Genomic DNA, 24,652 nt, shown 5'->3' with positions numbered 1-24,652 from the left:
CTTACCTCTAGCGCCACCTTCCCGGCCCCACACTTTTTCTTCTTGCTAACTTCCACCAAAGACACACACACACACACACACACACACACACACACACACACACACCCCTATACAACACATTTATGCACCACAAAAATTCTCCCCATGATAAGTACAATCTTTTTATTATCTTTATGTGTAATACAGCCCTTTCCAATTTTTTACATAATCTATTTACAAGTCACTATGTTAATCCTTTATGATAATCATTTGAATGTGTCAGATACATACATATATACATATTAGTAAGCACTAGTCAATCAAAAATAAATTCCCAGAACTGTAAACTTTAAGCTGATTATCATATATTAATTGTTAATGCTGTATGCAGCAAAGAAATTCTAAGAATACAAATATCGAGAAGCCAGAGAGATAGTAAAGTAGGTAAAGTGTTGCCTTATATGTGACCCATCCAGATTTGACCCCTGGTGCCCCATATGCTCCTCCAAGCCCTCCAGAAGTGATCCCTGAGTGGAGTAAACCTGAATGGAGTGAGCATTTCAGGGTATGGCACAAACACTAAAAAGAAAAACAGTTTGTACCCTCCAATATTTTTCATCCAAATAACACAGTTTCCTATATTTTGCACAATTTAATTTCCTCCTGTAAATCTTTAGAACAGACACTGTTCTCTTGTTAGTCTGTTTCTCATATTGAGAGGAAGAGAGGATGAGAGCAGTGGATGGGAAAACGATTGTTCTTTCTCACTTCCACTGAAGACTTTTGGGTTTGCTATCTTCCCACCACTGTACCTCTGATCTTGTCACTGTCCCCTCACAAAAGCCTATTTGTTCTCTCATTAAGGTTTGGCCTTCCTATTTTACCCTCCTTTGAATTATAGACTGCTTTCCCTTGCTCTCTATGTTCAACTCCATGAACTGTGACATAGTCATCCAAATACTCACTGAGAATTTCTTTAGTGGTACAGACATTTTTAAGTTTGTAGTTCTATTTGTGTGCTTTCTTTCTTTGCCAGTGGAGTGGAAACTATGGAAGAAGTTAAAAGTTTGAAGTTTAAAAGGTATTAAAAGTTTTGGGTCTTTATTTCCCCTACAGGAATGCTTACTGTCTAAGGTCTTTTGTGATAGTCCCAAATAAATTTTATTAGTTTTTTGTCCCCTCCCTCCCTCCCTTCCTCCCTCCCTCCTTCCCTCCCTTCTTCCCTTCCTTCCTCCCTCCCTCCCACCCTTCCTCCCTCCCTTCCTTCCTTCCTTCTTCCCTCCCTCCCTCCCTCCCTTCCTTCCTTCCTTCCTTCCTTCCTTCCTTCCTTCCTTCCTTCCTTCCTTCCTTCCTTCCTTCCTTCCTTCCTTCCTTCCTTCCTCCCTCCCTCCCTCTCCCTCCTTCCCTTCCTCTCTCCCTCCCTCTCTCCCTCCCTCCCTGCCCCCTCCCTCCTTCCTTCTCTTCCTTCCTTCTCTTCCTTCCTTCTCCTCCCTCCCTTTTCCTCCCTCCCTTTTCCTTCCTTCCTTTTTCTTCCTTCCTTTTCCTTCCTTCCTTTTCTTTCCTTCCTTCCTTCCTTCCTTCCTCTTCCTTCCTTCCTCTTCCTTCCTTCCTTCCTCTTCCTTCCTCTTCCTTCCTCCCTCCCTCCCTCCCTCCCTCCCTCCCTCCCTCCCTTCCTACCTTCCTTCCTCCCTCTCTCCCTCCTTCCCTTTCTTTCTCCCTCCCTCTCTCCCTCCCTCCCTGCCCCCTCCCTCCTTCCTTCTCTTCCTTCCTTTTCCTCCCTCCTTCCTTCCCTCCCTCCCTTTTCCTTCCTCCCTTTTCCTTCCTTCTTTTTCCTTCCTTCCTTTTCCTTCCTTCCTTCCTCTTCCTTCCTTCCTTCCTCTTCCTTCCTTCCTTCCTTCCTTCCATCCTTCCTTCCTTCCTCCCTCCCTCCCTCCTTCCTTCCTTCCTTCTTTTCTTCCTTCCTCTTCCTTCCTTCCTTCCTTCCTTCCTTCCTTCCTCCCTCCTTCCTTCCTTCCTTCCTTCCTTCCTCCCTCCTTCCTTCCTTCCTTCCTTCCTCCCTCCTTCCTTCCTTCCTTCCTTCCTCCTTCCTTCCTTCCTTCCTTGCTTCCTTCCTTCCTTCCTTCCTTCCTTCCTTCCTTCCTTCCTTCCTTCCTTCCTTCCTTCCTTCCTTCCTTCCTTCCTTCCTTCCTTCCTTCCTTCCTTCCTTCCTTCCTTCCTTCCTTCATTTTTGGGTCACACTCGGAGATGCTCAGGGGTTACTCCTAGCTCTGTGCTCAGGCAAGCTTAGGGAGCATATGAGATGCCAAGAATCAAACTGGGTCTGTCCAGGGTCTGCTGCAAGTAAGGCAATGCCTTACTGCTGTGCTATCTCTCAGGCCCTTAGGTTTTTGTTCTATTTCTTTAAAAATGCTATTAACAAGACCTTCGACTGTCATGAGGATTCTGGACTCTGTTCTTTTTTTTTTTCTGGTTTTTGGGCCACACCCGGTGACTCTCAGGGGTTACTTTTGGCTATGTGCTCAGAAATCGCTCCTGACTTGGGGGACCATATGGTCCATGGGCCATTGCTCCAGAACATGGACTCTATTATTCTTATGTGTATGATGTCCTTTTATATGTCCAGGATAATACTGGCTTTATAAAATATGTTTGGAAAATTGTATTTTATTGCAGTATTTGAGAATAAAAAGCACTAACTCTTCTTTAAAGCTTGGTAAATGTAGTGGTAAATGCACTACAGCCAATACCTGGCTCAGACCTTTGTTTTTGTAGAAGATGTTTGATTACTTTCAATTTAATTACTTGTATGGGTCTCTTTCATTTTTCCACTTTTCCCTTGATTAAGGCTTGAAAACATATATTTCTAGAATTTGACTTCTAGTTTTTTCAATTTGTGGCTGCATTTCTATGGTATATGCTATTTTCTTCTCCTCTCTCATTTTCTGACTTTATGTATTTTCTTTCTCTTTTTCCTTTTCAAAGAATCAGTAATTATTTCATTGGCCTTTTGGATAGCTTTTTTGATTGGTTAATTTCTGCTCTCCTTTATTATCTCCTTCCATTCACTAACTTTTGGCTTTGGTTTGGGTGGGGGGGGGGAAGAGATAGCACAGTGGTAGAGCATTTGCTTAGCATGCTGCCAATCCAGGACAGATGGTGGTTTGATCCCAGGCTTCCCATATGGTCCCTGGAGCCTGCCAGGAGTGATTTCTGAGTGCAGAGCCAGGAGTAACCCCTGAGCACCGCCAGTTGTGACCCAGAAATAAAACAACAAAAACCCAGGGGGCTGCTCACTATTGTGTTCTCAGCTCAATATAGATTGAGGGGCTGGAGCAATAGCACAGTGGTAGGGCATTTGCTTTGCATGCGGCCAACCTGGGACCAGCCCAAGTTTGGTTCCTGGCATCTCATATGGTCCCCCAAGCCTGCCAGGAGCTATTTCTGAGCACAGAGCCAGGAGTAACCCCTGCATGCAGCCGGGTGTGACCAAAACCCAAATATGTATGTGTGTGTGTGTGTGTGTGTGTGTGTGTGTGTGTATAGTTGAACAAGCGACTGAAGTCAGACTTCAAAGCTTCCATCAACTCCTACAGGCTACATAAAATGCCCAGCTACTACATCCATAGGAGCTGCTATCAGCTGCTTCTGAACTGCTTTCAGCCCTTCTGAACTCAGGGACTATTAGAATCAATGCCATAACAAGTTTCTGAGTCTCAGAACTAGATTGTAAATTCTTATGGAAGATGCCAGGCCCCACAGCTCTTTTATCTTCATAACATAGTGCTTTAGAAGCAAGTATTTGTCCATTTCTAGAGACTCCACTAAGGGATTTTTGATCACAGAAAAAAATGAATCAGCAGGAGAATGCAATTCTATTTAGGTCAGCCTACACTAGAATAGGAAGTTTGTGATGTACTAGAGTTCAATATCTTGGCCACCCACTTGGTAAGAAAATATAACTGTTTGACCCACACTTCACAGAGGGGGCTTTAGACTAAGAACATTCAATTGCTTTTGTTTCAGCTCATTAACTTAAAATAATACGAACAAGCTCTGGATCAAGGATTAATGTTTGCCTTGACTTGGATGATTTATTTTTAAGTGTGCCCAGTCCAGACCTAATAAATAAAACACACTGGAAGTGTAGCCAAGGCAACCAAGTGCACTGCTTTTTCCATTAGCGGGGATACCAGTTAGCACAGCTTGCTCACAAAACTTGATAGAAGCTGATTGTCAAATGTTAACAGCTATAAAAGGTGTGCTGAGTATTCATAATCTACTACTTGGCCAGAACTGATGGTGGGAGAAAGGAGAATATGTATAATGTTTTACAAAGCAAGCAAGGTTCCCTCCCAAATAGCTACTTCATTAAAATATCCAAATCTTAATTTTATAACTTCAGTCCTATTTCATCTAGAGCCATAATTAGATCACTATCTTAAAAGGAGGGAAAATGTTAATACATGGAACAAGAGGATGAGGGAGAGGAGAGAGAGAGAGAGAATAAAATATAGAAATAAACTAAATGTTGGGGCCTGAGAAATAGCACAGCAGTAGGGCATTTGCCTTGCAAACAGCTGATCCAGGAAGGGCCATGTTTAAATCCCAGCATCCCATATGGTCTCCTGAGCCTGCCAGGGGCAATTTCTGAGTGCAGAGCCAGGAGTAACCCCTGAGCATCACTGGGTGTGACCCAGAAACCAAAAAAAAAAAAAAAAAAAAAAGAAAAAGAAGAAGAAATAAACTAAAGGCAAAAGACAACCCACCCAAATTCTCCCCCCTTTACAAAAAGAGTGTTGAGAAAAGAATGTAATATTGACAAATTATTTAAGAATAAATCAAAACGGGGCCAGAGAAATAGCATGGAGGTAGGGCATTTGCCTTGCATGCAGAAGGACGGTGGTTCAAGTCCCGGCATCCTATATGGTCCCCCAAGCTTGCCAGGAGTGATTTCTGAGCGTAGATCCAGGAGGAACCCCTGAACGCTGCCAGGTGTGACCCAAAAACCAAAAAAAAAAAAAAAGAATAAATCAAATCACTAGAAAATAGTATTGTATTCTCACTTTAATCATAATTATGTAAAACATGCATAAATATAAAAAGTTACTAAAAAGAAAAAAAGTAAAAATTTATTGTTGCTAAGAGAGAAAGGACAGAGATGATTGATGATAAAAATTCTCATCAATTACATGTTGTGTTATTATATATAGTAATATTAAAATACTATTCTATAACGTGTCATATTTTATATTTTCTATTTATGTATATGTATCTTATATACTGTATATATAGTTATATAGTGTTATATTCTTTATATGTACTATTCTATATAGTGTTACTACGATACTATTTCATCAAAAGCCTCACAAAGCACATCAGTCTCTTTAAATTATCACAGAAACTTGTAACCCACATGCTTGGAGTGTGAGCAAACATTGAACTTTAACTTCTAAGATTTAAGGTTTCATTAGCTGTGCTTCTTTGAGTAAACTTCTGAATCTCTCTGAGCCTCATTTGGGAATTAAATGTGACTTGAGAATTGTCCACAGTCTATTGACAAATGTGAACAGTGTTGATTCATGGGATTACAGAAAGGAGAGCTTCCAAGTCTCCATCTGACTTACCACTGTGAGTCACAGCACCCCACTGGGACAGTCACAGGAACCATCTAAGGCTCAGTTTTCTCTTAGATTGGGCAAGGCTCAAAGGAGGTAAGGACTCACACAGGGTTTAGACCTTAGTTTGAGTCCTCTAAAGGTGCCTTTGTGATGATAATAACTCATTGTGATTTAAAGTATCATTAAAATGCCTGAGGGAAATATTTCCTGAAAAAAGTATACTCAGTCCATTGAGTTCCCAAAATTGAAGAGGCAGTTAATTGCCTCACTGTGCCAAGCTACTGTTCTGAGTTTATTAGTGCACCGGGTCTTACCATATGCTTCACAAAAAGTGCCAAATGCAGTCAGAAGACAAGGATTATTTGGCCACCTCTGGAAAAATCTTTTTTTTTTATTATTTATTTATCCCAATCTTTTTAAATATTGAAGTCACATTGTAACAAAACATGATATGAGTTTCAGGTGTACATTATAAGTCAGTATCTATCTGTTTCTACCACAGTAAGCTTACCACTAAAAGTCTGATTCCATCTTTCCCCATACAATTGACTTTCTAACCTAATTACCTCACTACTTTATCTCTGCCTTCCTTTCTGGAAAATCATAAAAATTATAAATTGAGTATCATAAACTTTTGGGGGGCAAGTTCATACTAAATGGTAAATGAAATGAAAATTTAACCCAAGGTCCCACACATGCAAAGCGTACACTTTACCAATGAGCTACATCCCTGACTGTTTTATTTAGTTCATTTGTTTTATTTCCACACATGAATAATTCTGACTTATTTCACTGAGAAGGAAACCTTTTGGACCCATCCACCTTGTTATGAATGACAGAATTTCATTTTTTTATTTGTTATTTTTTTGGTTTTTGGGTCGAACCCGGCAGCGCTCAGGGGTTACTCCTGGCTCTACACTCATAAATCACTCCTGGCATGCTCAGGGGACCATATGAGATGCCGGGACTTGAACCACCGACCTTCTGCATGCAAGGCAAATGCCCTACTTCCATGCCATTTCTCTGGCCCCTCAGAATTTCATTTTTATTTTGATAGCAGGGTAGTATGTCTTAAGAGTCACTACCACATATTCACATCTTTAAGTTCTTGGTGGTCAGAGAGCACTGAGATTGTTTCTAATATGTCTTGGAAAGGTATGGTGAAGTGGAAAGAAGAGCCCTGAGCTGATTTTCATTGAGTGTCCCATTCTCTCCATCGTTTCCTCCAGATAAGCCATCTCCTGCCTGCTCTGCCACAGCACAGAAAGAACCCTGCAGTGCAGAATTTAGCCTGCTGTGAATCACCAGAACTTAATTTCATCTTTAATTCTTTCTTGATCCAGCAACCTTGTGACTAGGACTAGAAATAAGCAATAAGTTTAAATCTTTCAGATTCTACAAATTTTCTCTTCTCTCCCTTCCCCTTAAGAAAGCAAACTGAGGATAGACACAACGTCAAATCAGAGCAGCCTGGGGACTTTGTGCAAACAAAAGGTGCAAATAGACTAAGCCTGTCCTTAGCCATGAAAAGGTGATGACTGAACACAGTCCCTCTGAGAGTTGTGGGATAGAGTAAGAGTATGCATGTGCATACTTAACACAGGGTCTGGTGTGTGGGTATCCTTAAGTGGGAGTGACTTCTGTTGAACATTCTGTTGCCACACTGTATACAGCCCCTGTCTCAGTGTGGATATACTGAGTGCCAAGGAAAACAAACCATTGTTTCTCCATGACAGAGGTCTGCATGGTCTGTGCATGAAGCTTTGCTACTCTGCTGCCTCACTCTTCCTAATTTCTTCAATGTGTTGGTGCATACTGCCTACAGTAGATCTCCCTTCTTTGTAGTTTGACTTCCGAAGCTTCAGCAACCTGCAGACATTCAGGGTCCTCTAATATTCCATATAATGTTGATTTGATTTTTTTAACAGAGGGATCCATTTACATATTTTATTATAGTATATTGTGTGATCATTCTATTTTATTATTAATTATAGTTGTGTGTGCCTATTAATGTGCCTATTTTATAATTTAAACTTTATCATAGGTGTGTACAATCAAAAATGTAATATAATGTCATATAAGGCTTGATCCTATCTTTGATCTCAGGCTGGGTTTGGGTTGGGAATCTTCTGCCTCATCTATCTGCAGGTATATGTTGAAGTGCTGAGGAGCAGTGGGATACACTGATTTATTCTTGTTCCTGTCTGCAAGAAATAGTTTTGTCTGGTTTCTAGTGTTTTGGCCATACCCAGCGGTATACAGGGGTTATTCTTGGTTGGTATCAGGAGATCGTATGCAGTGACAGGGATGAACTGGGCTTATCAGTATGCAGGACAAGAGCCTTAAGAACTGTGTAACCTGCAGAATAGCTTTGTCTGTGGATATTAAAGGCTTCTAGAGATGAGGCTTACTACAGGATAAATTACCCCAGCCAGGGGCATTGGGAGGGGAAAAATGAGACAGAAAGGATAAATAATACATCTGGAGAAAATACTACTTTAAAATCTGTGGGTCATGATTGTCCCATCAATAACATTCTTTTTGGCAATCAGGTACCAATCAGACATTTGAAACACTCACCTCATTCACACCTGAATGGGAAGGTGCTAGAATTGAGATAACACTGGCACTGGCACAGCCAGATTGAAGAATCCAATAGAGACAACAGATTAGGATGCAGGGCTAAGCCAGATGGACCACTGAGCAAAGGCTCATGAGATTCAAGGGGCAAGTAGAGTGTTTTGTGGGTTCCAATGCTCAACTAGGGGAAGAGGTTCCTTCCTAACAGGATGTGCTGCCTATTATGTGAGTGACCCTGGGTTATGGTTAAGGATAAAATCAAAAGGTGATTTGATTGGGCAGATAACCAAATCAATACAAAGAGGCAAGAAATTTTTTGGAGACAAATGTAAAATATAAAATTTTTTGTAAATGAGGGCCAGAGTGGTGGCACAAATGGTAAGGCTAGCCTAGGATGGACCACAGTTCGATCCCCTGGCGTCCCATATGGTTCCCCCCAAGCCAGGAGCGATTTCTGAGCACATAGCCAGGAGTAACCCCTGAGTGTCACCGGGTATGGCCCATAAAACCAAAAAAAAATTTTTTTTTGTAAATTGCTGATATGTTCCTTATAATTAAAATAAAAGATTATTAAAACCTCAAACTCTAGGCAACAATCCCTAGGAACAACTGCATATTTAGCCATTTTCTGCTCCCATTCACTGTATAAAGTAGATGTTTTCTTCCTGTGTGAGAGACACCATGCCAAAGTTCAAGGTTGCCAAGTAGTCAAAGTCAATAAATTTAAGTACTTTTGGGTGACATTTGACTGATTTCCAATGCTAATAAGATTTTATCTGAAGTTGCATTTATTGAGTGTCCTTGATGTTTTAATTGCTAATGGTTTCTTGCCAGCTGTGCAAGGAAGGTCACAGAATCCTTAACCCCCCTTCTTCAATCTTAGGAAACTCTGGCCATCATCCTCAGATTCCATACCTGACAGCTCCTGTGCATTTCCACATGTATCTCAAAGATATCCCGTGGGTAAATGGCAGGTGAGTGAACATTGAGGAGACCATGTCAGATTCATAGTTTATCCATGGAATCTACTCACTCATATTTTTTTCATTCGGCAAGCCTGCACACAAATGCCCAGAGGGCATGGATAAATAATGATGATGCTCTACCTCTTAAAGAGGTTGTTTTATATTATTTCAGACTTTAGATAGTTACCAGAGATGTGCCCAAAACAAGATCAACAAACACATAAGCTAAGATAATAAAATGGACCCAAACTAGAAAATCAAGGTAATTATGGCTACTGGCCAAAAAAATATTTATACCCAACTGTCTAACTATAAGATCGAGTCAGTCTAAACACCTTATAAGTCTGGGAAACCTATGAACCAAGCTATCCTGTGCTACCCATGGTTGAAGCAGTCAAGGTTTTTATCGCAGGTGACTAAAAGTCATTACTCAATTCAACAGTTTCAAAAATATACAGACAAATATGTCTTAGTCTGATGATTTTGAACCACTGGTCCACGGACTAGTTTAGTGTCCACAAGAACAAAAAAAGTTTGATAAAACTCAGTCATAGGAATTTTATTTGTTAAGTACATTTCAATAGAGCAGACAAAGCAGACGATCATGAATAGATATTTAAATACCCAACTAAATATCAAGAAAAAGACCCTGGGAAGCAGTAATCACTTTAGATGGATATTTTACTTTCAATCCAGTGGCACTAGGACTCCCCCTTTGGGGGAAGCAAAGATAGATTTTCCACATCATCTTATATAAAATTGAACTAAAAACGTAAAAATAAAACCAAGTGTGAATAAGAGCCAAAATTTAAAATGAGATCAGATCAATTTCTGACTTTAAGTGGTCACTTTTCAATAAATATACCTTGACACTATTATAAAATTTCTGTGTAATACCAGAGGGGATCACTTATACTAGCAGCCTGGGGGTGAGAGTGGGGGATATGGGATGCAAGATGGGGGTGGAGGGAGGACAACTTTGGTGATGGGAATTTCCCTGATTCAATGTTAATATGTACCTAAAATATTACTGAGAAAGATAAGCCACTTTGGTCAAAATAAAAATGATAAAAACAAACAAACAAAGTAAAAAAATAAAGAAAAAATAAAGAAAAAAATTTTCTGTGTAATACAAATTATTCCCAAAATGTCCTTATTCCCACGTGTTTGTTTTCAATTTATATCACTTCTGTTATGTACAAGGCATTACAGCTACACATTTGAAAGTGACATATTCAAATGTGGTTTATTGTCTTGTATAGCTTGATATCTACTCTTTAACATTTTATGAACTAAGAACTCTAAGGACATAGGAAATGAAAAATAATGACTTGGCTTACCTGATATGGGCTCAACAGTAAAGGCTTGATGAGTTTTTATCAAAGTAATCTGAAACTCAAAATCTACAGGGCAGCTGCACTGCAAAGGAATAATATACTTTTTGCTGCAGAAAAAAACAAACAGAAAAGATTATTATTTCTCTGTAACTGCATCTTTTGGCTTCAAGGAATATAGATGTGAATTATGTAATAGTGGGTAAGTAGTCTGGCTGACAGAATAATTCCCAGGTGACAATTATTCTTCCTGTTTTCTAGATATGAAATTCTACGATTATCCATCTTACAAAAATCAAACGGAGGCAACAAGAGAGGGTAAGTGTTTAGTCCAAAGAGACACAATTTAGTGGCAGAAGCTGGAGTAATGCAAATTTACTGGCCAGATGGGGTTTACCTGAATGGGAGTGGATGGGAAGAGTATCTTTGTATACTGTGGAAGGAAAGGTACACTCTACTGGGTGTGGTGTTTTGTCATTGTATGCATGAAACTCTACCATTAACAATATTGCAAATCATGATTCCTCAATAAAAATAGGGGTGAGAAATTAATATATCACCTTAAATCTTTTAATGTTTAAAATATATAATCTTTAGTTTTGGCTAAAACAATGTTTACTGTTATAAAACAATTGTCTATTCTCATTTAAAAAATATAGGGCACGACTTTTCTTTTCTTTTTCTTTTTTTTTTTTTTTTTTTTTTTTTTTTTGGTTTTTGGGCCACACCCGGTGATGCTCAGGGGTTACTCCTGGCTGTCTGCTCAGAAATAGCTCCTGGCAGGCACGGGGACCATATGGGACACCGGGATTCAAACCAACCACCTTTGGTCGTGGATCGGCTGCTTGCAAGACAAACGCCGCTGTGCTATCTCTCCGGGCCCAAGACACGACTTTTCAAGCATTTAAATCCAACGTGGATAAGATGGTAACTCATATATTTATTTTATTGAGGTTGAGCTTCTATTTATTTATTTGGGTTTTCTCTTCTGAGATTGCCTGTGCAAATCCTTTGCCCATTTTTCTACTAGCTTGTCTGTTCTGTTCCTAATTTGCACATACTAATTTTTTTTAGTTATGTCCACTGATGTAAATTCTGGGTCAGGGTCACATCATACACAGAAATCTCTTGAGGTAATAGCTGAATATCTTGATTTTTGTTTTAACCAAAATCATCAATACTGTACTTAAGCAGGATCCACTAGAAAAATTTAGTCCATCTTACTCCATGCTGCTTCCTAATCCTGAAACACAGAGTACACCATTGATCATGGCACTTTTGATGTCTCATTCAACTTCACACACCTCTGGCCTCACTGATCATTAGCTATTTCATGGAAAGATAAAATTCATATTATAAGTGACATGCACCCCTTTTTTTTTTTTTTTTTTTTTTTGGTTTTTGGGTCACACCCGATAACGCTCAGGGGTTACTCCTGGCTATGTGCTCAGAAGTTGCTCCTGGCTTGGGGGACCATATGGGACACCGGGGGATCGAACCACGGTCGGTCCAAGGTTAGCGCAGGCAAGGCAGGCACCTTACCTTTAGCGCCACCGCCCGGCCCGACATGCACCCCTTTAGATGTAGGGAGTCTTGGCTAAGGTTCACAGTGAAGAACGAAAATGCACTGAGGGTCTGAAGATTAGATCCTGACTCTTCAGTAGTCTCAAGGTCTGAGCAAAGCAGCCTAAACTAGGGTCAATTTTCTACTAAAAGTTGAGTGTTTGCATTTTTCTAAACTGAAACAGAAAGAAAATAAACAAACTCTACTGGTGCTTTTCATTATATGCCTGATTCTTTAACTAACCTCAGAGTTCTGATAATTCTCATAAGAAAGGTGTCAGGATATTTGTTTAATGATGATTACATAAAGCCAAGTTCCTGATATATGAACTAGTCTGGAAAAACAAACAGTTTCTTAAGGACACAGAATTCCAAGTACCTTGATTCAGAAGGTATGAATGGTATAAAATGGGAGAAGAAACATCACTGCTTTTCCATTTATGGGTGTCAAATTTGTGTAGTTGCCTACCCTACTTACAAGCAGGGTACTTCAGATGAATTTGGGTTCACAGAAATTTTGGCAAATATAAAGTTTTTCGTTTATTTATAATACATTTGTAAAACAGAATCTTACTAGATTCAGGGGAATTAAAAGTTCTAAACTAAGCTTTCATAGCTAAAAAACTTATCTATAGAATAAAAAATAGAAGAATATATACTTTGTATGCCTAGTATTTCTTAGAAGCAAATTGAACCTGAGCTAGATTTCCTCTATAACTTGAAAAAAAATTGAGCCTTCAGATAATAAAGCAGACAGAAGTTATTATTTGAGGAGGTAAGGACAACTTATAAACCTATTTTTCATCTTTGTTACTTTGTTGATTAAATATTTTATCAATTATGTTAAAGTTATGTATCACAGAGGTAAATACATTATTTATCTTTCTTTTCCGGACATTAGGAATTAAACCCAGGGGCCTGACAAATGAAAGACAAATGCTCTACTCCTAAGTCACATTCCTGACCCAGGTTAAGTACTTTAGAAGAATTATTCTGTTTTGAATAAAGCCCAATCCAAGTCCAAACCAAACTTTATATTATAGTCATGTATAAATTGTGTGCCTACTTAAAATTTGCCTAAGACAAATTTACCTTACAGAATGTAAATATTATTAAAAATATAAAATCAGGTTTCCTTTTTGTCACTTCTTGAAGTAAATGCCAGCAGAGGCCAGATGTCATGTTAATTTCAAGTTAATTATATAACATATGTTTTGACCTTATCCTGATATTATTCTTACATCAGTGGCTCTAACATTCGACATATTATTTTTTAAAGGAGAGCTCAATAATATTTCAGAGAATGCATGACCTTATAAATATATTATAGATAGCAAAATAAAATTTCTTCCAAAATTTAAAGATCTCAATGTTTGGAGGGTAGAACGAGGGGGTTGTCTTCCAATAAAAAAGATTTGAGGGCCTAGTAAATAGTATTATGGATAAGGCACTTGCATGCATCTAACCTGGATTTGATTCCTGTCACCACCTAGTTTCTCTCATGTGTCTCCAGGAATAATCCCTGAACACTGAGCCAAGAGTAAGCCTTGAACACCACCAAAAAAAAAAAAAAAAAAAAAGCTTTGCTCCTTTTGGTTAATAAATGGCTACTGACAATGTACACAATGAATTCTAATTAATTCAGTATGCTGCATTCAGAAGGCAAAACAAATTGGCCACAAACTGTCATACTTACAAAATTTAAACATAAGAGCATCAAAATAGAGGGAAACTTCCAGAGAAACATATGAATAATTGTCAAAGATCATACAGTCAATAAGTGAATCAGAAATGAAAGCCAAAGCTCCAGAATTTGAACTCTTAACTTGCTATTTTATGTCACCTCTCCTAGATACGAGGCCTATTAATGGTCTGTTGCTGTGTACACTGCAGTTTTCTTCTCTACTGGAAGATATTCTCTTTGAAACTAATCTTTATATGCTTTATTTGCTAAACTTTGAGAAGAGAGAGAAGAATCTCCAATGGTTGAGAAGGCATAGGATCCCTCTATTCAATGTAAGGTGTGAGGATCATGTGGTACTGGGGGTTGAACTGGAGTCTGCTGGATGTCAGACATTTGTCTGAACTCCTCTACTATTCCAGAAATCCTATTTTTTTTTTAATTTTTAAAAAGGTATTTCCTTTTACTGGCTAATTAGCAGGAAAAGGCTCTGTGATCCTCAGACCTCTTACCTCCCCCCCCATGTTACCATAGCCTGCTCCAGGAGCTGGTATGCAACTAGAGAAAAAGAAAGTGAGCCGGAGTCTGGTTAGTTCTTTCAATTGAAACTCTGAATGTCAATTGTTGCATTCAGAATGTGATGCAGAGCAATAAAAATCAGATAGAAATATAGGTTGTTGGCTAAACCAGTCCCTTTCTACCCTTCATAGGCATAAATTAAAAGATATAGAGTGTTTAGGATGTTATATCTCAAAGCCAAAAAAATTCCCTTTTTGCCAAGATAATTTTTTTTTATAAATTTTTGCCCATTGCTTTAATTTTCAAAGACACAGTTTGTCTCATCGAGATGGGAATCCAAGCAGAATGAGAGTGGAAGTGATGCCTAATGCAGTCAATTTCAGGGAAAAAAAATCTGAGGAAAAATGTTGCTGGAGTAGGAACTTATTATCTAAACCTAAATAATTAGGCATCTCCTTACACTTGGCTCAACTTAGTCCAATTTTAGAGGCTGGAAGATCTGTCTGATAGAATTTTCTCTCAGTGCCCATTCTGTGAGCCCTTTTCTTGCCATTGGCTCAAGGACTTTCCATGACTATCTATATCTATATCAGTAGTCATAATTTAGTTAACTTGTTGCTAATTACCTATTATATTTTGATATTTTAACCATATTTTGATATGGTTAAATAGAATCACATTCTAAAATTATATATTTATATTATAAAATATTATATTTTATAAGGTTATAATACAAACTTATATAACATAAGTTATATTATATTTTACTATAACATGCATATTATAAATGCATGTTATATAAAGTGTGTGTGCACATATACATGTATGTATGAGAGAAAGATCTAAGATGGCAAGTGTCAAAGACAGGAACAGCAGTGATCTAATGTGGCTGATTATTTGGTATTAACTATAACACTGGATAAATTTTAGGGTTGGAGAGATAGTACAGGGTTTAAGGTATTTGCCTTGCAGATGGCCAATCGGATTTAATCTCCAGAACCACTTCTGACTCCTAAGCACCTTCCAGGAGTTATCCCAAACTGGCCCTCCCACAAGAAAAGGAAGTATTTTTCAGCAATTAAAATTTTAAAATGGTTATATTAAATGACAGTGATGGTTTTATCTGAATATCAGGTTGCTGTAGTTGCTGGGACAACCCTCCATCCACCTTTCCTTCTCTGTGCTAGCTGGAGAATGACCATTTCTCCATAGTGGCATGTTCAACTCCAGGGACAGTAAGAGAAAGGGGTTGCATTCGGACATCTTGCTCTAACCTGTTTTATTCCCACAATTTCTGATACAAGTCATGAAGTCCACTGCCTAAGGAAAAGCATCCTTTAGTAAATTCTGCAAATGTCCGACGTGAATGTTCCAGAGACTAAAATATCCTGGCTTTGAAGTGCAGTCGCCAGGGACCTTTTCTGCCTGTAATGTGGCTGTGGACCAGGGGCTACAGAGCATCTGTCACCCCCAAGAGGAACATGCAGTACCACTGGCTATGGGAGCAAAAAAGTTGGCCCAGGGGACAGTTCCAGAGCCAATAATGTGGTAGGATCAGGGAAGGCATGAGGCTTTCACGACTCCATATCCAGAGCCCTCTGGCTAAATGTTCACAAAGTCAGCCAGGTATATGGAAGATCAGTTGCTGCCACATGGTAAAAGCCACAGGCTGGCTGCCTGGACTGGTTCCAGATTTCAGCTCTTTGATACCAAGCAGACACTGACAAAGAAACCGCTAAGCATGATGAATTAACAACTCTTTTTTAGAACCGTGGGAATGGAATGACAGAACATTTCAGTACCTCATGTATGCACATTCTCCCTTACTTGGATATGTAGAAAGGATTAGGCTGCATTTAATCTATGAAACTCTCTAGAATATGAAGTGATCTATCATGTGGGGTAGGATTACCTAGCAATAAACAACAGTTTCCACCTATAGGAGAGAAGACAACAGAGCAGCTGGACACCCCTGAGTTTGATTTAGAAACTAGGGAAGAAGCTGGAATGCAACTTTTGGCTATTTAGAGAAGCTGTCATAGCATGTTTTACCATGCCACTGTGGCTCTTTGCACGTGGTTGGCAAATATCCACCTGGAGTTCTGCCTTAGGAAGGAATTTGCACCCAATGAGTGCCAACCAATGGAAACATAGTTGATGGCTCTATGCAAATAGACTCCCCAAACTCCTGGAAACTCACCAAGGAGCTTAGAGGGGCGCCCTCACTGCTGCTTCTCAGAAGCAATGCAATGTGAGAAAGTAAGAAAGTGGTATAGAAAGTCACCCCTGATAGCTGTCTCAGTTTACAAGCCAAGATAAAATAATCCTTCAGAACCTCAGAACCTGCCCCTCTGCTGAGCTCATGTTCTCCCATCAACATTGTCCTTCTCCATGATAGAACAAAATTTCTCATTGGCAACAGGGTACTTGACAATCTTGAAAAGCACAAGGACAAGGGCTGGAGTTGTGGCTCATGGCTTGCCTGCTACGTGTGAGGTTAAATGTCTGATCCCTGGCCCTGCCCTTCATCAGTAAACATGGGGCTCTGTGACATGGTCATGGTGATCAAAGAACCTCAGATAGTGTGAAACAACCAGCAGACCACAATCAAGTATTTGCAAGCACCACAACCAAGTGCCCCCCAAACTGATCAATATGGCATCTAAGAGAGTGAGCACCAGCCCCACAAGAAGAGTGTGAACCCCAGACATCACCTTGACAAGACAAAAATAAAGGGGAAAAAAAGTGAGAGAAGCACAAGTGTCATTGGAACCCTCACTACTGGGGGAAATGTAAAATGGTGCAGCCATTTTGCAAACACTGGAAAACATGCCCACTAGATATGCATATGCATGTGTAGGTATATACATGCATACCCATATTTATAATATGAAAACATATGCAAAGGTTCACCTCACCATTATTAAAAGTAAAATCAAAGTGAAACAGCTCATTTTCCTTCAACTGATGAATAAATATATAAAATTGGGCACATTCTTAGAATAATATTATTTAGCTACAGAAATGAAAGGACGGGGACCGGAGAGATGGCATGAAGGTAAGGCGTTTGCCTTGCATGTAGAAGGACAGGGGTTCGAATCCCAGCATTCCATATGGTCCCCCGAGCCTGCCAGGAGCAATTTTTGAGCATAGAGCCAGGAGTAACCTCTGAGTGTTGCCGGGTGTGACCCAAAAAGCAAACAAACAAAAAAAACAAACAAACAAACAAACAAAATGAAAGGACTGATTCATGCTGCAGATAAAATGAACTAGGAAAGGGTAGCCGGAGAGATAGCATGGAGGTAAGGCATTTGCCTTTCATACAGAAGGTCATTCGTTCGTATCCCGGCCTCCCACATGGTCCCCCGAGCCTGCCAGGAGTGATTTCTGAGCGTGGAGCCAGGTGTAACCCCTGAGCATTTGGGTGTGATCCAAAACAAAAAAAAAAAAAAAAAAAAAAAAGGAATTGGGAAAACACTGTGCTAAGGGTAAAATCAGTCACCAAAGGTCACATCATGTATAAATCCATTTGCATGAACTGTGCAGAACTGGCATATTTACAGAGACAAGTTTGCCTAGAGTTGGAGTTTGGGGGAAGATGGATGAGGTGTGGAGACAGAAGACTTCAGTGGGGAGTAGAATGAGCTAGAAACAAAACTGGCTGGTTGAGTCAGATCAGTTGTGCTCTGTGTTACAGGTAGTGGCAGGAGGAAGGTGCAGGAAGTGCAGGTGCATGGTCCAGGCAGGTAGGTCCCACAGGAGAGGGTGGGCAGAAAGGCAGCATTAGGAGGTGCAGCTTTTCTGGTCACTAATCCTGAGCTTGCAAGCAGCCCCTGGAGGAAGGAATGGAGCTGTATTTGGGGATGTCTTTGTACATATCTGAGTTGAGAGCATCATACTGAAACAGAGAAAAGTTGGGGGTCAATGGCAGAATAGAACTGGAGAATGAAGACCTCATTCCATGAACCTATAAATATGGAAACTGTATCAAAGCAAGAACAATTAAGAACGATTGTTTTAGAGACCACCCTGAGGCAGGAGATCACTCTGGGGGGTTGCTGCTTCTATAGGTAGATAGTGGCCCTCAGGGGTAACTAGGGCACCCCAACAACATGCGGAATTGTGGATTTTCAAGCCCTTCCAAAACAGACTGACTTCTAGATGGTTTTGTTGCCTTTTTCTAAACAACTCCCATGATTGTTAGTCTGTGGGCCTCCCCCTCTCTCAACTCTCACCTCAGGGTCTCCAGGGAGGCTGCTTCATGCCTCCTACCCAGTCCCAGTTGGTCTACTGGAAGAGGTGAAGGTGGGAGATGATTTATCAGCATACATCAGCCTGGTACCCTTCCAATCATGTCTATTCCATCTACCAGGCTCAGCTGCCCTTGGCAACCAGACCCCCATTCCAGAGATATTTCCAAAGCAGGAGTGAGACAGATGGTGACTGACCAACAGATATTCAGGGCAGGGCCAAGCTGCTTGTGGCCCAGTGATCAAGATGCTGGTAGCAGTCCCTGCTTGCCAGGTGGTGCCCTCATGCTTGGCTTTGAGAGAGCTGTGGCTTGACTTTGTCCAGAGAAGTGCCATGATGGAGGGTCAAGCATCTCTATTCTTAACTTCTTTATGGTTTATGTCTTTATAAATCATATGCAATCAATTTCTGCTTCTTCTTCTTTTTTTTTTTTTCAAGGAAATTGACCTGAGTGCCTTCTTCTTTCATTGTAACCAATGCCTTTCTGGAGGAGGCTCCCAAGTGCCCTGCAGCCTCATGTCTGGCTCAATGAAGCATATTCAAAATACCAGCCAATCAGAGTCTGACAGGCAGCATCAGTTAGGACAGAGACAGGCTGAGTTGGGTCCTGCAGGTCTCTAATACCCCAAATTGATAGATAATAAAAACTTAAGTAACAGAAGCATTGGAGGATTCAGGGGAGACAGGATTGGTACCAGGCAACTGGCAGGGAAAGAAGACTTAGGGAAGGGGACTTAGGACCTTATAGACTTCCCAAACAGTACAGGAGTAGTTCATCATTTTAACAACAAACATGATCATTATATGTCAATATTGAATAGCTCAAAATTAATCTTTTTACTGTTTTAATATTTTATATCCCTAGAGATACCTATATTATTCAAAATAGTATGTCTTTCACAACTGTTTATTGTGTCAAAAGATGGTATGGGTACAGGGATAAAGCACAGCTTAAAGTACTATTAGAATCACATTTTTCAAACAAAAAGGGCCAGTGGGGGTAGAGGGTAGAATCTTAGACTTGGCTTCTCTACAACATTCTTGTCTTTGCCTTTTCTATAATCATTTCCCCTTTCATCTTAAAGACTGGGGTGCTGCAGGGATTTAGGTGTGCTTGCTTTATACACTCCTGACTTCAATTAAACTCAATTATGTCCCCTGAGCACCACCAGAAGTGATCCTGAGCACTGCTAGGTTTGGGAAACCATCCTCTTCCCGAAAATCTTAAAAAAAAAAAAAAGATTAGTTAATGAATGGATGAGATCTAAGCTAGTTCAATAAAATCCAACCATGTTTATTTATTTTCCTGTTTGGTTGTTGTTTTCTGCACTCCAGGGATCAAATCAAATCCTTATACAACTCATGCAAAAGCTTTACCATGGAGCAACATCCCTGATCTATCCTGAGATTTTGGGCTTGGACATACCCAATATTTCCAGCCCTTTCTAACCACCACTGCAGTATTTGGAGCTTCTGGCAGTTCTCTTGTGTGCAGAGAGGGAGATTGCTGGGAGACAAGTCTGCAAAGGGAAGCAAGCTCAAGTTATAACTTGATTTGATCTTCTAGAAGTGTGCCTGAAGACTCTTGTATCTTTCAGTTATATGACAGAACAAATATCCTTTCTTGCCTATGATATTTCACTTGGGATGTTCTGTTTTTGTTTCTGCAACTACAAGTTCAGATTATAGAACTAAAAGAATAACTTTCCATTTGGAAAAAATATTTATGAATCTGGGTTTCTGTATATGTGAATATCTCAGTTTGTCATATCCTGTGACATTTGGGGCAGTGTAGCAGAAGCTTCATGCCCTAATCCTGAGGGATTGGGTACGGGGTTCTGAATAATCCACACAATATTGAAGAGAATAAAACAGGCTCAGGGAAATTCCACACAAGCTCTCCACTACTCACTAGCAAAGGATACCAGCATGCAGATAGACTAGTTAAGGCAACCAAAATCACAACTAGCTTCTCCCTGAGACGTGAGGTTTTTATTGGAAAGAGAAAAATCACCTCCTTGGATGGAGAACAGATAGGGGTAAGGGACCAATCCAGAGGCACTTCCAGTTCATGAGTACAAAGCACTAGTAAAGAATGATCTTGAATAGAATACAAATCAGTTATTTCAGCAGGGCAGTTCATTTTAGTCACTCACCTTTCACCAAGTACAACGTTTGATATATTTATAAATGCGGGGAAATCCAGTGTGTTCATGATGGGATAGGCATGGATGGGAATGAGCAAAGTATCATCTCCCTAAAATTTAATGAGAAAAAGTTAAGTTTACCACAGTGAAAACTATAAACTTCAAAAGTGAACTTTTTGTTTTTATCATTTTTTTCCTTTAAGAAACCTGAGTACCTGAATACACTAGAAATATAGACTCTTTTTTTCTTTCTTTAATTTTGGTTTTTGGGTCACACCTGGTAGCACTCAGGGGTTACTCCTGGCTCTATGCTCAGAAATCGCTCCTGGCAGGCTCGGGGGATCATATGGGATGCCGGGATTCGAACCAATGACCTGCAGAAAAGGCAAACGCCTTACCTCCATGCTATCTCTCCGGCCTCAAAATATAGATTCTTATCTGTAAGCAAAATGTAGGAAAAAAAATCTAAGGACATTTCATTGAAATGAGAGTTGCTTCTAATCATGAAATTTGGTTAAGACAGTGAAGTAGTCTGATAGATATGAAAAAAAGATGTCCGTTTTCTGCTATTTCCAAAAATTTTAAGAGAACTGCAATTCTGAGAAACTAGTACAGAACCCAGCTACACAGAAAGTGGTGACTCTCAAAGCAGTGAACTGGCAAGTAAGCCCAAGGCCAGCTCCTAGGCCTGCAGTTTGTGTCCTTAAGCAACACTTTTGACCTTTCCATGTTTCCTTTCTTTCTTTGCAAATTGTGATAGTCTTTCTCTCCTTAAATAATTAAAATGGAGAAAGGCTTTAAAACATACTTGTTTAAAAATAAAAGTGTTGGGGCCAGAGCGGTGGCTCTCAAGGTAAGGCATCTGCCTTGCAAGCGCTAGCCTAGGATGGACAGCGGTTCAATCCCCCAGCATCCATATGGTGCCCCCCAAGCCAGGAGCGATTTCTGAGCGTATAGCCAGGAGTAACCACTGAGTGTCAATGGGTGTGGCTCCCCCAAAAAATTAAAAATAAAAGTGTTGTATAACTTAAAAAAATAATGAGAATCATTACTGAGTGTACCTTGGTACTCCACAATGCCTAATCTAAAACTTTTTCTCCTTGGTAGAGACTATTCCTCCTGAAAACAATATTCTAATTTTGTTTTTTTAGTTTGTATTTTAATCCTCACTTTAAATTGAAATTTAAGCCAGGGAAGTGGCTCAGGGAATAAGCATTTGATTGTATATATTATGCCCTGAGTTCCATCCACAACACCACAAAAACAAATAAATATGTAATATAATAAAATATAAAGTGCAATTAGAGAAATAACTACACTAACAACTACCACACAATGTTAATGAGTGAGAGAAGTAAAATGCCTGTCTTGAATACAGGCAGGAGGAAGGAGATGGGGGCATTGGTGGTGGGAATGTTCCACTGGTGAAGGCAGGTATTCTTTTTATGACTGAAACTCAACAACAATTATGTTTGTAATCATGGTGTTTAAATAAAGATATTATTATAAAAGGAAAAATGGATATCATTTATTTTCAAAATATTTTAGCTTTATTTAAAAGCTAAATGTTATTTGGTTAAGTCTGACTTGACTGAAGCAATGTGTCTGGAGTGTGAGACAAAGGGAAAAGGGGAGGAAAAGGCTGGTTTGAAGAGAAGGATTGACTACACAGCCTTTGTCTGGAGCCAGGTGACCTAGAAAAAGCTTATTTGCATTTACAGAGCATCGTCATATGGAGCTGGGTCTTCCAGGCTCTCCCAATTCCCTGCAGACCCTCAGTGCTGTCTCTGAGGACATTCCCATAGATAAACCATGCAGTTTCTGATGTTTATACTCACAGCTTGTGCTATTGATAACTTTTCAACCTGGCACTTAAATAGAATGTTTAGACTATTTGAAGAAGCCTGTCAGTGTGTAAAATAAAAATCCGCAAGGTTGTGAGATCATCCCAGGCACCATGTTTCTAAACTCCACGCGGAAGGGTCTGAAGAAGATGGTAGCGGCGAAGAAATATTAAGCTAAGCCAGTTAGGAGAGAGGCATGGAGCCAGTCTGTGCCTGGTGTTATCTCTGAGTGCTTTTCTTTATTATACCAATACCCATTCACCAGAAGGGGGAAAGTTGAGAGTGAGACAAAAGTACCTATCCAGTGGGCTTTTACATATCAAAGGAAGAGGTTTAAGGAAGAAGAAAATTGGGGAACACCTTTGGGGTTGATAGTTGGGTGTCATATTACATCATAAGGTTTAAGGCCAGACAGGTGAGAAGCCTATAGTGGATAGCAGCTCATGTATTTTTGCCTCAATTTGGTAACCTCTGGTTCACCTAACTAGGATGTAGGTCACCAGGTAAGGCCCCAAAGACATGCTAAATATCAGGCAGAGAAATATTCTACTTATTCATCTCGCATTCCCTTGAACATATGAGAGAGAGAGAGAGAGAAAGAGAGAGAGAGAGTGAGAGAGTGTGTGTGTGTGTGTGTGTGTGTGTGTGTGTGTGTGTGTGATATACAGCAGTGCACAGAGTTTATTTCTGGCTCTGCACTCAGGGATTGCTTCTGGCAATGCTGGTGAAGGACCACATACAGTGTTGGGGCTCAAACTGTGGTCAGTAAGGTAAGTGCTTTACCCATTATTATGTATCTATACCACATCTGTATACCACAACTTCTTTATCATGACAGTCACTTCTTCATTTTACTCTTTGGCTACTAAAAATTATGCTTCTATGAAAATAGGTGTGTATATATCTTTTTAAATTAGTGCTCTCAAGTTGCCATGTCTGTACTTGTCGAGCTTCATAGACTCACTTTCTTTTTTCAAAAGAGATGTAAATCAAGCCATGAAAAATTATGGGTACAACAGCCATGTAGTTGAAAACTAGCAATCTCTGGAGGAGAGGATGGACCAAGTCCCACCTGCTATACCCATCATTCACAATAGCTGCTTCACCAATGGTCCTGCTTCACCACTCCTCTATGACTCTCTGTAGAGACAACAATCTGACCAAAACTCCAGATATGCTGGCATTTGGGCTGATATCACTAGAATTTTTCAGAGTGAGTACAGGTTCCCTTCCCATCCTACCCATCCCTAGTCTTCTTATACTTCCAAAAGCCCTGTCAGCATAAAACAAGCCTCACAAAAGTCTCAGTATCAGCAATAGTGCTTGGAATTCTTGGGCAGTGTGATCACACTTGAGGTTGCACTACAACTCCTTTGCGGGGGGCACACCCAGCAGTGCTCAGGGAATACTCTTGGCTCTGTACTCAGAAATCTCTCTAGGCAGGCTTGAGGGACCAAATGGGATGCCAGAGATCGAACCTGGGTCAGCTACATGCAAGGCAAATGACCTACCTGCTGTGCTATCACTTCAGTCCCTCTAACTCCATTTTTGACTAATTATGTCATCAAATATATTATGATCAACTATGTCAACTATGTGACATATACTCTTTAAATAAAATAAATTAATAAATTAAATTAAATTAATTTAAAAATAAATTAGTGTTCTCATCATCTTCAGACAAAAACCTGAGAGGTATTATTGGGTCATATGATATTTATTTCTATTTTCATTCTTTAATGGAATTTAAATTATTGGGCTGCCACACCCAGAAGTGCTCAGGACTTATTCCTGGCTCTGTACTCAGGGAGGTAACACATGTGGTACCAGGGATTCCAAGCTATGAGCAAGGCAAGTGCCCTACACTCGGTACTATCTCTCTGCTCATAAATGAGCTTTGATATCACCTCCTTCCTTTCTGAAGATCAAGAAACTTACCTTGCAATGTACACGGATGCAGTCATAATAGTACCGCCACTCATCTGGAGAAAACATAACGGTGATGGTGAGGGATAAGCCGGGGACCAGGCGGTTCTCCTATAAGACAAGTGGGCTCTTATGGGAACAGAGCACACAGAGAAAGTGACTGTAATAACCACATACAGTTTATCTGCCCCACACAAACTCCACATGCAGAAAGGCACCCAAATAAGAGTGCCATAGGAGAGAAG

The 24,652-nt window shown here is 39.9% G+C and overlaps 1 protein-coding gene across 1 annotated transcript in view; it reads right to left on the bottom strand.

Moving 5' to 3' along the window:
- The window catches only part of CFAP221 (cilia and flagella associated protein 221), a 101,276-nt gene that overhangs the window by 63,024 nt on the left and 13,600 nt on the right, over nt 1-24,652 (bottom strand). The window contains 3 exon segments of the mRNA XM_049773140.1: nt 10,483-10,586; nt 20,647-20,747; nt 24,420-24,518. Of these exon segments, the coding sequence (XP_049629097.1) occupies nt 10,483-10,586; nt 20,647-20,747; nt 24,420-24,518 (304 nt within the window).

Source organism: Suncus etruscus, chromosome 5, assembly GCF_024139225.1.
Source record: "Suncus etruscus isolate mSunEtr1 chromosome 5, mSunEtr1.pri.cur, whole genome shotgun sequence".
NCBI lineage: Eukaryota > Metazoa > Chordata > Mammalia > Eulipotyphla > Soricidae > Suncus > Suncus etruscus.
Note: the sequence above shows the minus strand (reverse complement) of the source record. Positions and strands in the feature narration are given on the sequence as shown.